This window comes from Pongo pygmaeus, chromosome 13 (genome assembly GCF_028885625.2).
Source record: "Pongo pygmaeus isolate AG05252 chromosome 13, NHGRI_mPonPyg2-v2.0_pri, whole genome shotgun sequence".
Lineage (NCBI taxonomy): Eukaryota > Metazoa > Chordata > Mammalia > Primates > Hominidae > Pongo > Pongo pygmaeus.
Genome location: NC_072386.2, coordinates 121,164,069 through 121,179,743, shown reverse-complemented (window position 1 = coordinate 121,179,743; position 15,675 = coordinate 121,164,069). Strand labels below are relative to the sequence as shown.

Sequence of the window (15,675 nt, the reverse complement as noted above, 5' to 3'; positions counted from 1 at the left end):
GGAGGAGGAAAGGGAGAGAGGGAGGAAGAAAGGGAGAGAGGAAGGAGGAAAGGGAGAGAGGAAGGAGGAAAGGGAGAGAGGAAGGAGGAAAGGGAGAGAGGAAGGAGGAAAGGGAGAGAGGAAGGAGGAAAGGAAGGCAAGGAGGAGGAGCAAGGCGGGGGCAGGCAGAGGTGAGACGGGCAGGGCTGGGAGGAGAGCAGAGAGGGGAGAGTGGCTGGAGAAGTCTGGGGCCAGAGAGGAGAGAGAGAGAGAGAGAGGCTGAGCACAAGGACATGCACTGGCTCCTTCCCGGCCTCCCTCGGCTTCCCTCCGGCCTGCCTTACCCCCCTTCTCCTCCCCACTGATTTCATTTACTTCACTTAATTAGCCCCCCTCCAGAGTTAAAAAGATAATGTGATAATGACATGTGAACAGCCACAATACGGAGAAAGCTACTCCAGCCGCAGCTTCCCCAGCCCCCTGTCCCTGACCCTGAGCGCCGCTGACTAGGCCACCCCAGACCCGGGGCACTGGCGCTGCCCAACTCCCTACCCGCCCCCGCCCCCCAGAGAAAAAATCAGCCCTTGACGAATTTCAATTACGAGCTTTGTAAAATCAATACAAATGACATTTTCCCCTTGTACACCGAGATGCGGACAATAGCATCTTTCTGTTCTGCCCTCAATATAATTGATGATTAACAGCTTCTCTCATTACTGTACACTTAATAAAAACCTTGTCATGGGGGAATCCACAGCGCCCTAATTTACCGTCTCTCCTCTTTCCTTCTCACATGAAATATTTGGAGTAGAGAAATAAAAACAAGACACCACCCTAAAATTACCTAGCAACTTTCTCTTCTCTCCCCAACCCAAAGCAAGAAAATAGGCAAGTGAGGACATTCAGAGGGAGATGATACGACCTCCTCATCTGGCCCCTTGACAATTGGAGTTCCAGAGGGAGAAACTTGCCTAAGATCACACAGCAAGTTCTTGCCGTCAGCATCCCGATTTTCTTCCTTGTACAACACTGACGAAATTCTGTGTTATTGGGGACAGCCTCCAACAGTACACACAAAGTACCAGGGCAGAGTGAAGGCTGGGCTCCAGGAACCTTTCCCCAGGTGGGTGGTAAGGAGTCACGGGGGTTAGAACAGACTGTTGATCTCATGGCTCTGACCTATGGGGATGAGGCCCCCATTCTGGGAAAAAGGTCCGGCCTCCCTGGAATGCTCTCAGCTACCATTCCACATTCAGAATAGTGCAGTCCAGGTCTTCATCACTAACCACCTCCTTCAGTTCATTTTTGCTCAACTCTGCTTGACTCGCCCCACCTCGCGGGATGCAATTTCACAGTGACTTCAGGCCAGTCCTTATCTTTCCAATAGGGAAGGCAATACATTTCATCACGTATGCCAATCCTGATCGTTTGGTAGTGCCTGCAAGCAGCCCTGAGATACCTCTGGAGTCAACAGGATAGTGCCAGCATTGACTGGTGATGCCTGCCACAGGCATGGCAAGGGCATAATAAGACAAGTGCAATACTGGAACCCTCCCCACCCCCGCCACACTGACAGCTCCCAGAGGGTGGGGGCTGCTTCTGTCCTCATTCCACATGCCCTGGGGACTGATGGCTATTTATGGAGCACTTCCAGTGTACCAGTTCCTGCCACCATACATGAGTTTGAACCCAGATCTGTCCAACTCCAATCTAAGCTCTTAGCCCTCCACTGCATGCCACTCTGGGCCCAGATGGCAGTCCTGGTCCTGCCACTAAAGTGCCTGGGACTTGAAGCAAGCCCTCTATCCCACCCCTTCCCAGCCCTGGCTTCCCCATCTGTAAATGGGGTGATGGTCTGTGGCTCCTGAAGGTCCCTCCCAGCTCTCCCTGGAGGGTGCACACCACGCTGGCTCCCAAGGGCAGGCTGTGACAAAGGGGCATCTAATCACATGTTAATATAGGTAAGAGACAAAGGTAAGCCAGGATAAAAAGGAGCAGCTAATTAGTAACATTGTTCTCAAGGCCTTCCCAGAGCTTCAATTAGGTTGTTTCTCCTGAATAACAAACAGCAAGCAAGGAGCTAAAACCACAAGAAAGGGGCAAGCCTGCCTCCCTCTTCCGTGCTCCCATGTCTTTCCAGGTAAATGCAAACAGGTCAGAGCCAGAGTGATACAACTCCCAGCGCTCACCGCATTACACTTGGGGAAACTGAGGCCTAGCGATAGATGACAAGTCCAAGGTTGTTGGGCAAGGCAGGGCAAACCTGGGACCAGAACCAGGCGTCCTGCCCTCCGGACCACCACCCTTTTCTTCTGGCCCACATGGGGTGATCGGCTGTCTTTGGATTTTAGAATCTTAGTAAAAATAGCCTGAGAGACATGGGGCTGAGACTATACCGTGGCCAGGTGTTATTTGGCTGTGGTATCTTTGCAAATCAACCCTAAGCAAAGAGATCTGAACATTTACCAAAACGGGGAGCCCTGACCCCACCACCAGTATTAAAAATTCAGTTGCCCAATTCAGGGGCTCCAACTGCTGAAACCTTGCTCTTTCCCTCTTAGGGCCCCCAAGAAAGAACACAGCATGGCTTTATCGCACACTGGCAGACCCTCAGGGAGCTGAGATCCCCTTGGTGTATGAATGGGGAAACTGAGTCCTGGAGAGGAGGATGTGGTCAAGATGAAATTGTGAGTGGCTGACAAAGGGAATCATGGGCTTTGGCTGCTAAGAGAAGACAGAGGCACCTGCTTGGGGACCAACCGCCCTGCTCCTGAGCCCAGCCATAGGCGGATACGAGGCTAGGCAGGCTAGAGGCCAGCCGAGGTGGCAGGTATGTCACACCGAAGCTCAGCCTCAACTGATCACATGTTGAAGCACAGCCCCATCCCTGGAAAAAGGGCCCGTGAGCCGTCCCTGATGCTGGGACAGGCCCTTAGGCCCTGGCCGGCTCCCAGCGCCTGTGCAGCCACAGCGCCCACCCCCGGCAGGATTTTGGCCCTGCCTGGCTGGCGGCCTCCATGCGGCCTTAATGACCACGAAATCGGGCCTGCACGGTCTGCCTCCAAACCTGGCCTGCCCGCCCCAGACACAAGACAGCCTGACCTCCAGGCCTGGCCCTGGCCTCCCTGCTCCTCGGAGACTCCCCAGGCCCTCCCGGGCCTCTCCCAGCCCTTGGACAGCTCTTCTCATAACACCCTGAAAGTCAGTGGCAAAGGGCCCACGATCCCCACTTGGCAGGAGGGAAACTGCAGTCTCAGGGGGTGTGGTGAAAGGACGTGCCCAAAGTCGCCCACGTAGAATGGGGGTGGTAGCGTCCAAATGGGACAGGGTCTCAGGGATCTCTGGGTTTGTTAGGCCCCGAGGCAGGCCCTGAGGGGGGCTGAGCAGACTCACCTCGGGACTTCATTCCAATGAAGCGGTTCTCCACGATGTCAATACGGCCCACGCCGTGCTTGCCCCTGTGGGAAGAACCGGTCCGTTAGGCTCAGGCGCTACCGCAAGGCTCAGAGTCACCCACCCAGCTGGGCTGTCCCAGGGTGGGCACAGCTCAGGCCACACATTAGGCAGCATTTCAGGATCTAAGACTCCAGAGGACATCTGAGCCGGGTCACCTATCCAGGTGGCACCTGGTGCCCACTGGACACGTGGGGAAACTGAGGCCCAGAGAGAGCAGGGATTGCCCAGGTGTGAGTTCAAATTGTTCCTTCTGTTACCTGTGTCCTGGGACCCTGCTTAGCACCAGAGCTAACTACTGCTCCCTTTCCTTCTATCCTGGCCTCGCATCCAGCCAAGGGCCTGAGAGCCCCGGCCTAATGACCCCTTGGAGGCAGGAGACCCCCTGGGGTTGTTATCTTCCAAGGCTAAGGACCACGGAGCCTCTCCTGCCAAATGGGTCCCCCTGGTCCGGGAAACTCTGTGGCTATGGGGAAGGGACACAGCCTGTGCTCCGCACCCCTGAGGCTCAGCCACAACCATTAGCTGCAACGGTCCAGGCTCGTGCTCGCCCGAGACAGCGGTTCCCAGGAGGCCGGACAGGGCTGCAGACACTCACGCGACTTCGTTCAGGTACATGAAGAGCTCCAAGGAGGTCTGGTGGGTGGTGCCATCCTTGACGTTGGTCACCTTCACAGGGACCCCTAGGGTGGGAAGAGAGGGCAGTGGGCCTCTGGGCCCCGCTCAGCAGAGGAGCCTGCACCCGCCACCCCACCCTCTCCCTCCTCCCGCAACGCCTTAAATGGATGTGACAGATATGGACTCCAAATGACTCCTTCAAAAGCCCTGTGCAGGTTGAGGCCTGCTGCAGGGAGAGAAGGGGCGAGAAAGCCCCCCAGAATGAAAGAGAAAATGCAATAAAAACGCTCTCCCCCACCCTCCCATTCTCTTTGCCCCTTTTGCATTTAGGGGCTGTGAAATTGGAACCAGGCCCTGAACTAATTGAATTTCACGCTCCACCATTGTCTTACGCCGGGAGCACCTTCTGTCCCACCAGTCACCCGGGGGCCGCCTGGCCGAGGTGTGGCTGGGCTCAAGCACACACATACTCGCTCACGCACACACACACACACACACAGCACCCTGCCACGTCTGTCAGGCGGACCCCGAGCCCCGACCCTGTACCCCAGACCCACACGCAGCCATCTGATTGATGGGGGTGACACGGTACCCGCTCCAGCAGGCGAGGTGTCGGCAGCGTCCCTGAATCCGAGGAGCTGGGTCTGGGGTGGCAGGAGGGCAGGAGGGAAGGGGTTGGGGGGGTGCAGTGGGTGGGTTCGGGGTTGACTTTGAATAGCAAGGGGCACTTTCTCGAGCGGTGTGAAATGAGCAATAAATGTATTGGGGCTAACAAGAGAGCTGAAACAGTGACAAAGAAAAGCTGTTCAAAGTTGGCGGCTAATCCCCCACCCATCTGCCCGGCTCATTACCATGGAGCGAGCCATCGGGTGCCAATCAGGCCTCAATAGCGGCTTTCGAGGCTTTATTAGCCAGGCGCCGCTTGGAGGGGCTTCACTCAAGGCGCTGTCAGCCTCGCCATTCTTAACCCTCATTTCCAGGGGTTTTATAACTTGGTTGTAAATTGCTATTAAATGTAAGTCTGCCCAATAATGAACCTTAAGCCCCTCTCGCCACCCCCCGCTTCTCCCCTCTCCCTTTCTCTCCCTCCCCGGTCCTATTATCGGCCTTCACTGGGGCCTTAGATGGGGCCTGCCCGGGAGAAGAGGTGACATTGTTGGTGCTGCTGCCGGAGAAAGCCTCTTAGCCTTTAAAATAGTTAATAATTAGATTAAAACTTCAAATAAATTAACTAGAGAGTGAATGGGTACTAGCCAGGGGAGGGTTCCTCCGGTCTTTTTTTCTTCTTCCAGACAGTCCCCAAATCATGACAATAGGTCACGTTTCTTCTCCAGCTCAGCCTGTGGAGCTGCCCTGGTCCTCGGGCAGGGCTGCCGGAGTCTGGTGCCCAGGACCCTCCGCAGCCTGCCACCCGCTTCCCACCCTCACAGCTCTCCAGGCTCCTGGGAGCCCTGTGCAGGAAGCCAGGAGGTGCTGCTGGGGCCACTCCCACCATCTTCTCAGAGATGATCCTCAAGGGAGGCTCTGTGCCTGCAAACAGGCCTGGGGGCCCAGCTGCCTTTGGGGTCCTCTTTGGCCCTCCAGTAGGTTGGGACAGATGGAGGGGAGCGAGGAAGACAGTCGCTGGCTTGGCCAGGCTCTTGGGAAAGGCCCAGAAGAGGCAGATTATTAAAGCACTTAGCCTCCGACGCCCCATTCCACACACTATGCTGGGCACCTGTGAGCATCATGCCTGTGGTCCATTTTTAGACGAGTGCACCCAAGGCCCAGCATGGTGAAGCTGGCTGTCAAGGTCACACCAGCAAGGGTGAGAGTGGGGTCTGCAGCTCGGCTTCCCCACCGGCCTGAGGCTTCCTCACCCTATCCTCCTTTCTGTGGTACCCGGGGTAAGAGCCGAGCGCCAGAGCCGGGCCAGGCCTCTCCACGAGCCTCTCTCCCTCTCATCCCAGCTCCAGTGTGGGCAGCCACTTTGTGGACGAATGGGCCAGCCCCCCGCCTGGTCCTTGGGTGCCCTTGTGCCCAGCACCACCTCCTCCAGGAAGCCTCCCTGATCTCTCCAGCATCCTGAAAAGCTACCCCTTCAGGCCCTCTGAGCCCTCCCTCTGAGCCCAGGCAGGTATGCCTCGCTTCTCCGTCCTTCCTCCAGGCCAAGAGATGCCCTCTCCCAATCTCAGGCACCCAGGCACTCGGGCCAGGCCAGCAAACGCTTCTTGTTGACAGCAGTGAGGAGAAGGGAGCGATCAGGACAGCCTCCACTGCTGAGGGGAGCAAGAGTGGCTCCAGCTTTGAACGTGGGGTCAGCAGGGTGAGGCCCAGAGCGGCTCAGTGAAGACTGCTGAAGGCTTTCCATGTGGGGTCCCAGGGGTCCCTGAGGCCAGCTCGCCAACACTCACCGTTTACTGAGCACCTTCCGGGGTCAGGGCCCAGGGTTGGATGCTCCTTTGCAGGCCTCATTCTACCCCGGGAAAACAGCAGGTACTCTTTCATCCTCAGATACAGGTGAGGAAACTGAGGCCCAGGAAAGTTGAGTGGCTGTTCAGGGACTAGAGCGCTCTCATTCCAGCCCTGGTGCCCATGAACCCGAGTGATGGGTAGCCGAGGGCGTGTTCCTCCCAAGCCTAGAGGCATCCATGGTCCATGGGTCGTACTGTCCAGGGAGGTGGGCTGTGCGTTACCTTGAAGCCCCTGCCTGAACTCCAGCTACCAGGAATGCAGGGCGGGGGTAAAGGGGGCCTAGGTTCCCAGGCAGGGAGGGGAAAGGAGCCAGGGCCCCAAGAGTCAACCCCCTTCGAGTCTCAACAGGTGGGCACATACCTTTTTTGAACTCGATCTCGAGAATGTCAGGGGTGTTGGGGGCTTTGGCTGGGTCCTGGGTCTTCGTGTAGAGACCTGGAGGCGCTTGGTTCTGACAAAAGACAGAAAGAGGTGGGAGGATGACATGCCAGTCCCCGGACACCCTCCAGCCCACCTCCCCCAGGGATCTGCACCCCTCTCCTCTGTCCATTTCCCCACCAGCTGCTGGGGTCCAGCAGATCCCCCGGTCCCCAGCCCTCAGCCTAGCACCAGCCCCGCTTGCCAGGGGCCTGGGAAACAAAGGGCTGGAGAAATCAGACAATTTTTCCCCTCAACTTGATCTCATCTTTTTCTTCGACGCCCCCACAGCTGGAGGTAGAATAGCTGGAGAGGAACAAGTCAGGCAGGAAAAAGTGTGACTTTGGAGGAGTGAGGCAGCGTTCTGAGGGCTTCCCAGGAGCGGCACGCACGCTCTCGCCGGCTCGGGATTGGGGTTTATTCTGCACTGACCGCAAAGCTAATGACTGCCTGTGACCCCAGCAGGTGCTCTGGCAAGCCGAGCCATCCCCGGGGTCCCCAAGGTTAATACTCACAGGGAGAAAAGAGAAGAGCAAAGCAAAAACCCATTTGAAAACACATCAACCTTTATGTATATTTTTTCTTGGGCGTGTTGGAAAATGGGCCTCTCGTCTGATGCAGTGGTGGAGGGGCTGCGTGTTGCCTGCAACTCTCAAAATTCCCTCCCACCTTCGGAGGCCCCAGCTCCCCCAGGCTGTGGCTTGGACACTTGCCACTGTGGGGACTGGGGCCTCTTGGGCCTGACTGCTCAGGTCCCTCCTGTGGGCATCCTGTGCCTGGGGTCCTTGTTCACCTGCTGACATCTAGGAACTACTGTCTCATCTTTGCTTTAAAAACCTTGCAGACGGCTGGGCACGGTGGCTCACGCCTGTAATCCTAGCACTTTGGGAGGCCGAGATGGGTGGACTGCCTGAGCTCAGGAGTTCGACACCAGCCTGGGCAACACGGTGAAACCCCATCTCTACTAAAATACAAAAGAAATTATCCGGGTATGGCGGTGTGCGCCTGTAGTCCCAGCTACTCAGGAGGCTGAGGCAGGAGAATTGCTTGAACCTGGGAGGCGGAGGTTGCAGTGAGCCAAGATTTCGCCACTGCACTCCAGCCTGGGTGAGAGAGCAAGACTCCGTCCCCCAACCCCACCACCAAAAAAAAAAAACACCTTGCACACATTCACATATCACTTCCCATCTGCAGTCTGAGTTCTCAGCAGCCCCATTTGGTAAGAAGGTCAAGTGCTCTTACCCCATCTACAGATGAAGAAATCGAGGCTGAGTGGGAGGGACTGGAGCTGCAACTGTGAGTTCTGTGCAGGCAGAGACCACGTGGGACTCGTTCCCTGGCACTCAGTTCAGGAGCCCCGCGAGGTCCTCGCCAAATACACATTGGATTTTAGAGTGATGGGCAATACCCCCGTGCCAGGATCAAGATCTCAGGCTGTGGGGCCTTGGGGAAGCTTCACTTCCTCCAGCCTCAGTTTCCTCACCTGTAAAATGGGGAAAATGATACCTGCCCTTGGCCATCTTACCATTTAAGTATATATATATTTTTTAATTGGACGTGAAAACACACAAGAAAATGTCAGGGAAGGCCTGGTACAAACTGGAACATGCTCTGCAGGTGGAAAGGGCAGCTGAAATTCACTCTGGGGGTACATGCTCAGCCCAGCCTCCTCCTTCTGCATGGGATGGGGCTACATAAGTGCCTTGGAAGCTCACCTGTGGTCATTTGCCTGTGGCTCTGTGTTAGAGTGACCAAGCGCCCTGATTTCTCCTGGTTTTAACACTGAAAGTCCTTTGTCCCAAGAAACCTCTTAGTCCTGGGCAAACCAGGACAATTGATCGTTCTAAGACAGGGACCGTGGTGGATCCTCCACCCCCACCCCCAAGGTATGATGTGACTCAGGGCCAGCTGTATCCCTGCATCAGTGCCCATTTGTGGGGCAGGAACAAGAACCCAGAACTTTCCCTAAAGACAGACTCCAGGAGGTAGGAGGGGCCCTGAAGGACCCCCAGCCTGATGCCTCTATGGACTACAGGGAAAGCCAAGTCTGAGAAGTGGCTTCTCCAAACCATGCTTTGGAAGCTAAATGTAGGGACTCTTTCCGCCATCTTATGCTGGTTCCCAGCTGCTGTAGTAACCTGGGCTGAGAAACAGGGTGAGGCTTGTGGCCAGAGCCAGCCAGCATCACAGCCACAGGCAGGCATCAGGGCTGGCCCACTGGGCCCTGCCAACTGCAGCATTCCCTGGGCACAGACGGTCCCCAAGGCTCATCCTCAGCAAAAAAGTAAAGTGAACTGGACTGGATTTGGGGTGACTACGCAACTCCATAGCCCCATCTCCAGCTGCCTGGGACTCCCCCCAAGCCTCCAACCAGGGTGCTGGTACGAGGGCCCCACTCCCACCCAAGCCCAGCTCTCTCCCACCTCCACCTGCGCTGGGCCCGACTGTCAACTGTTTTCAATGCGTTGCTTGTCACTTTCTCTCCCGCCACACTTCCTAAGGGAGCCCCAGACCGAAGTGGAGGCTGACAGTGTGTGCATTTGGAAGGAGAGAGGATGGGAAGACTGGAGGACGAGTTTCTGCAGACTGCAGCGGAAGTCAGAGGCAGCTGTCGGGCGGGCACCTGACAGCGCCGATTAAATAAAATAACTAAATAGAAATAAAATGACATTTGCTTTGCATTCCGCGGTGGCTCGAGCGCCTGCCTTCTTTTTACTCTCCTTCCTAAAAGCCCAGTTCAAATGACAAATAGTTTGTTGCCGAGTATCAATGCCATCTATTTATCCCTCCCAGCGGGAGGGCTCACTTCCAATGTCATCTGTGGGGTGGAGGGGGGAGCGGGGGAGGGAAGAGAGTGAAGAAAAAGAGAGAGAGAGAGAATCGGGGTGGGGGGTAGGGGAGAAGGCGAAAGAAAGCATGAAACAGGCCCCGAGAAGGAGAAATTGGAAGCAAATGGCCCATGAACTAAACCATGATGTAGAGGCATGATCGATGCCGCAAATGGTTTATTCATCCATCAGCTATGGCGGGCCGGCGACTGAATGAACTCTTTCACTGTGGACCGTATGAAGTTAAAGCAAGTAAATTTCTATCTTTCTTCGCATTAGCTGCCTCATTGCCCTTCAATCAGCCCTCACGGAGGCAGAAAATGGCTCAGCCATCTGCCTTCAAGCCCTCCCTTCCGCAGGTCTCCTGGCTTTTTTTGGAGAGGGGGAGGGGCATGGGTTCCCCAGGCTCTGTCCCCCTGAGCTCATCCCAAGGGGGACAGGGCTGCCAGGTCCAGGGATGCAAGGGTGCGTCCTGACGTTGAGCCCCACCCCCAGCACAAAGCCCTTGGGGAGTCTGCATGGCTGGGGCAAACTCCCTTCCAGAGTGACTGGACTCTGGGTGCCTGGGTGGGACTCTGGGTGCCCCAGGCCTCTCAGCAGGAATGATGATGATGTTTCCCCAGCTCAGCCCAGCCCAGCCCAGCCTTCTTTGAGAGGGGTCCCTGAAAGGACCTTGGACCCTTCCTCCCATGAAGAGGGAGCATGGGACCCCCAGCTCCATGACTGAGGGCTTGCCCTGAGACAGGCCGAGCACTTTAGATGCCCCAGAAGGGAGGTGCTGTGTTTTCCCACTTTGGGCAAGGGGTACTGGAGGCTCAGAGAGGTTGGGTAACTTGCTCGAGGTTGCACAGCAATAAGAAGAAAAGTTGGGATTTAGACTCGGGTGTCCTGTCTCTGGGACCCAAGTGTGGGTGAGGTAGCAGGATCCTTAATCCAGATTCTCTTTAGCACTGACTTCTCCACCCAATGCCCTCATGAGACAGGAGGCCTGGGAGGACGCAGGACCTGCCCACAGTAGCTCAGTAACCTGCTCCAGGCCCCGGATGCCCTCCTACACGGTCCGAGGGGTGATTTCCCTCTGGCCTCGCTCTGCTCTCTCAATCCTGAGGTCCTCTATTCTGGGGGGCCTCCTCTCTGCCCCCATAGGCTGCTTGCAGAGGCCATAGGCTGCTTGGAGAATGGCCGGGAGTGGTTGCCCGGCATGCTTGGGGCCCACGGGCCTGAGAGGATGCCCTGACTGGAAGCCACTCTGCAGGGTCGGCCTCCCTGCCTCCCTTGGAGCTGACTGACTGGCTAATTAGGGTGGCTGGCCTGAGTGTTGTGGGGTCAGCAGAGCATGAACTAGAAAAACCTGTGACCAGCAGGCAGCAGCCACACACAGGGGCCATCAGCCCCCAGGGGGCAAGGGTGGCAGCTCTCCTGAGTGACAGGTTTGGACAGGGAGGGGGCCGTGGGCAGTAGGGGAGCCACAGAGCTGGAGGGCACCAGCCCCAGGGCCTGTTCCCTCGCTTCGAGCAGCCAGTGCCCTGGGGCGTGTTGTGGCTCCAGGCCTCAGTTTCCTCGCCCATAAAGTGAGGATGCTCCCAGCCGTTGTCCTAGGAACTGAGCCAGCACAACCCCCCGGCCCGCTCCCCAGACATGGTGGCTGCCATGTGATATTACAGCCAACACCGACCAGGGGGCGGCACGCGGGCGTGAGAGTGACAGACGCCCGGGCCCTGGGGGATCCTGGGCGGGGCTCTGGCGCTCCCCAATTTCACCAAACCTCCCCGGGCACCCTCCCCTCCAGCTGGCCTTCTTGATTCCCCCAGGCCCAGCTGCACCCCCTCAAAAAGCACACTTTTCCCACCCCCAAACCAGCCTCCCCAGGGTGTGGGGCTGGGCCCGGGAACTAAGACACATTCCCTCAGGGACAAAGAGATTTTTCTCTTCCCATGATAGATTTGGCCCTGCCTCCCCCACCTCCCACAGTGGTCAGGGGTAGACACAAAGAAGCCCCCTACCCCCGGGAGAGAAACCCGAAACTTCAAACAGAGCTGAGGGCCCAGCCTGGCCTGCCCGGGAGGCCTGGGACGGGATCAGGGTGGCCGGTGGTGGCGGGTGTGCAACACGGATCCAGACAAATGGGGCCTGGGGCTCTCAGCCATGCCTCCCCCCGCCCCCTACAACCAAAACTCCAGCAGCACAGCCTGGGAGCTGGTGGGCACAGGCTGGGCCCTCCCCCAAGTGTCTCATCTGCCTAATTACTTCTTTATTGTTTCACAATCACACTCTCTCTCTATGCTGCCCTGAGATATTTCCTTCCCCTGTTCATCCCAGCGGCAATTAGAAGAGGAAGGGCTGGGGGAGGTCTTCAAATGCAGCGAGGAGAGGGCGGGCAGAGGGGGGCCAGTGCGGGGGTCGGGGAACACAGGCAGGGCTTGGCCCCAGCCCCATGGCTGGCCCCCGTGAAATCTCAAATTAGGCTACAAATACATCAGACAGCATCGGCATGGAGCTGCTACCACCAAAGGTGGCCGGCTGGGAGGAGACGGGGTTGGGGGGATTACCTTGGGGTTCTCCAGGATTCCAGCCTCGTAGCTGTGGAGGGGAGAGGAAAGACAGGGTCAGCTGGGGAGGGACGCGGCATGCCCCCATCCCCGAACACACACACCCCATTGTGCCCATGAGCCTGGTCTGCCTTTTACTCTCTGCCAGAGCATCTGCTGCCAACCTGCCTGAAACATTCTGGGTCCACCACAGTCTACCCGTGGAGCTGCAGGTTGTAAGAAAGAGCCAGGGCCTTTACCTCAGTCTTCTGGGGACTGCCCCGGGGCTCTGCACATGGTGGGGGGGCTTCTGCCTCTGCCTTAAACACTCTTCCCCTGTGCCCCATCTGGGCTTCTTCTCCATCCTTGAATGCCACCTCCTCTAAGAAGCCCTCCTTGATACTCCTGATGAGGCTGGGTCCCCATGATCTCTCTCCCCAACAACACTCAGCAGAACTGCAATGAGGGCAGTGCATGAGCTGGGCACTTTGACCTCTGTCCTGCCTGAGGCCTCTCAGCTCCCCGAGGGCAGAGACCACTGGTGTGGGTGTCACCAGCACATCCTGGGGCAGCGCGTGGCCGTCCTTTGGAATGAGCCCGGGAGGACCAAGGATGGGTGGAGGGTGGGATTTACCTAATGTGCATGAGGTTCTCGTCCATGCTCCATGGGTTCTTGGGAGTGACCGGGATGGGAATCCCGTGTTGCTGCAGGAAAGAGACAGCACAGGCGGAGGTAAGGCGGCTGGAAGGAGGCGTGAGGTCCGTCCCAGGGGCCCTGCTTTTTCAGAGAGCCCCAAACTCTGGCCCCCATTCAGACAAGACCCCGGCTACCTCCTAGTGTTGGTCACGGTCACCTCCCTGGGGGGACCCTATTGCTGGACATGCCCCAGAGAAACTGCAGGACCGTGTGTCTGCGATGCTGACCTTGGAGGTTCCTTCCAGAAGACTTTGAGTCTACATCTCAAGGACCCCTGAAGCACTGAGCAAGCGCGCAGGTGCCATGCCCAGGTCTCCCGGCACCAGCCAACCAACCCCGCCACCAAACCCTACGAGCTGGGGCTTGCGTGAACCCACTCGCACTGTGGACCAGGGCACCTGGCACCAGAGCCCACGCGGTGCTTCCTGTGGACTCCAGGACAGGTGGGATGCAGGGAGAGCTTTTAGCTCATGGCCCGCACCTTCCGGGGACACCCCTCCCTGGGCCTGGCACAACAGCCGCACACATCACTCTGCAGACCCTCGAAGGGGAACGCCCAGCAGATCCCGTCTCCACGGGACTCGGCTCTGGCTCTGTTTTGCTTCCTAAATGGCCCAGTCTGTTGTTACAGGAGGACACCCACCTCTGCCCAGGAGGCCCAGGCTAGGAGGGCTGCAGGTCACACATGGAAGGCCCACCTGACTCAGCCTTAAGAGGAGGAGGAAGATGAGGCTTGTTGCCCTGGTGACCCACACCACCCTTGATGACGCCCGACTGGAATCCAGTGCGTGCACTCCAGCCTTCTCCTGCACTCGGACACCAGGCACTGCTCTCCTGGCCCCACGCTTACAGGGCACAGGGCGCAGTGAAGGGACCCCATCCAGCCCCTCGGAGCCAGCGAGACTTGATGCTCTGCCTCTGAGCCCCTTCAGCCCCTCAGCCCCACTGGGTCCCCGTGGGAACCACAGGCAGCCCCCACCGGGTCACCCCCCCATCTCTCCCCTGATGGGGTCGACCCCACTCAGGTTCATTCCCAAGATGGTGAGATTCTAGAGGCCTCCTGCAGGGAGCGGCTGTTTCCCCATCGCCACCTTAACATTAAAATGAGGTGAAATGCTCTGGGTTCGGGGTTTTCTAGAAAGCCAGGAGACTCATTTTAAAACAGCCTACAAGGCCAGGTGCAGTGGCTCACTTGAGGTCAGGAGTTCAAGACCAGTCTGGCCAATATGGTAAAACCTTATCTCTACTGAAGATACAAAAATTAGCCTGGCATGGTGGCAGGCGCCTGTAGTCCCAGCTACTTGGGAGACTGAGGTAGGAGCATCACTTGAACTTGGGAGGCGGTGGCTGCAGTGAGCTGAGATAGTGCCACTGCACTCCAGCTTGGGTGACAGAGTGAAACTCTATCTCAAAAAAGAAAAAAAAAAAGAAGAAAGAGAAAAAAATCACTGAGGGCCCCTAAGAGCCTTAGTTTGTGTAGATAATCTCATCAACAGTTACCATATTACACATGAAAACTGAAACTTAAAAAAACAAAACACAGCCCACGATCTACTCCAGAATTTGAGGACTCTTCAGCCCACACACTCGCCCTGTGCCCTTGGCCAGGCATGGGCACCTGGACCTTGTGCAAGGCAAGACTGGACTCTCCAGCAGAGATGTCCTGGTGGCCTGCTGGGCTCCATCCTCGCTCCTCTCTCAGTTCAGCGGCTGGGTGCTAAGAAGAGCAGCCCGCCAGGCTCCGTGGAGCCTCTGTTTTTGGGGGGTGGCGTGGAAAAACCTTTGCCTCCCTTCTCAGCGGACCTCCATCCAGGAGCAAGGAGCGGCGAAAGGGCGGGGAGGAAAGCAACAGGGGCCAATGACAATGACCCTCCCAAGACCAAAGAGATTTGTGTTTCCCAGCCTCTCTTGGTCTCGAGGTGCCCCCCTCACTCTCTCATTGTAATTGAGGAGAGAAAACAAAATGATCTCCAACATGTAGACAACGTGAGACCATCCTGTTTCTAGCTCCCACCTTGTAGTCTGGCTTTAAAAATAATAATAATTATAGCCAGGCTGGGCAGTATAGCAAGACCCTGTCTCTACAAAAAAATTTTTTTTAAATTAGCCAAAGCTGGGTGCGGTGGCTCACACCTGCAATCCCAGTACTTTGGGAGGCCAAGGAGGGTGGATTACTTGAGTTCAGGAGTTCAAGACCAGCCTGGGCAACATGGTGAGACCCTGTCTGTAAAAAAATAAATAAATAAAAATATAAAAAACAAAAATTAGCCAGATGTACTAGGGCACGTTTGTAGTTCCACCTACTCAGGAGGCTGAGGTAGAAGGGTCAGATGAGCCCAGGAGGTTGAGGCTGCAATGAGCTAGGATTGTGCCACTGCACTCCAACCTGGGTGACAGAGTGAGACACTGTCTCTAAAATTTTTTTTTTTTAATTATGGTGACAGTGACAAGGATGGGGTGGTTCTGAGTGTTTTTCCGTTGGACGATGGTTTGGGAGAGGATGGCCAGTGAAGCAAATGCATGTTTTTTATGAGTCCTCTGGTGCCTTTTTGCCTTGGCTACTGAAGGGTCTTGAAAGCAGAGATTTTGAAAGCCCCATTGATTTTTGTGTCATCCATCTCAGATCCTGCCTGGCTTGGAATTTTGGAGAAGGCCTCATCGCTGCTCAGCCATTCTGACATTTCCTGGGTGCAGAAACACT

The 15,675-nt window shown here is 56.6% G+C and overlaps 1 protein-coding gene across 2 annotated transcripts in view; it reads right to left on the bottom strand.

Annotated features, from left to right (window-relative positions):
* The window catches only part of ASS1 (argininosuccinate synthase 1), a 56,300-nt gene that overhangs the window by 17,463 nt on the left and 23,162 nt on the right, over positions 1 to 15,675 (bottom strand). For both annotated transcript variants that reach the window (XM_054501340.2, XM_063649956.1), the window contains exons 7-11: positions 12,912 to 12,982; positions 12,299 to 12,329; positions 6,865 to 6,955; positions 4,031 to 4,115; positions 3,373 to 3,437 (exon numbers count right to left, since the gene is read on the bottom strand). In XM_054501340.2, coding sequence (XP_054357315.1) covers positions 3,373 to 3,437; positions 4,031 to 4,115; positions 6,865 to 6,955; positions 12,299 to 12,329; positions 12,912 to 12,982 — 343 coding nt within the window. The remainder of the gene's footprint in view (positions 1 to 3,372; positions 3,438 to 4,030; positions 4,116 to 6,864; positions 6,956 to 12,298; positions 12,330 to 12,911; positions 12,983 to 15,675) is intronic.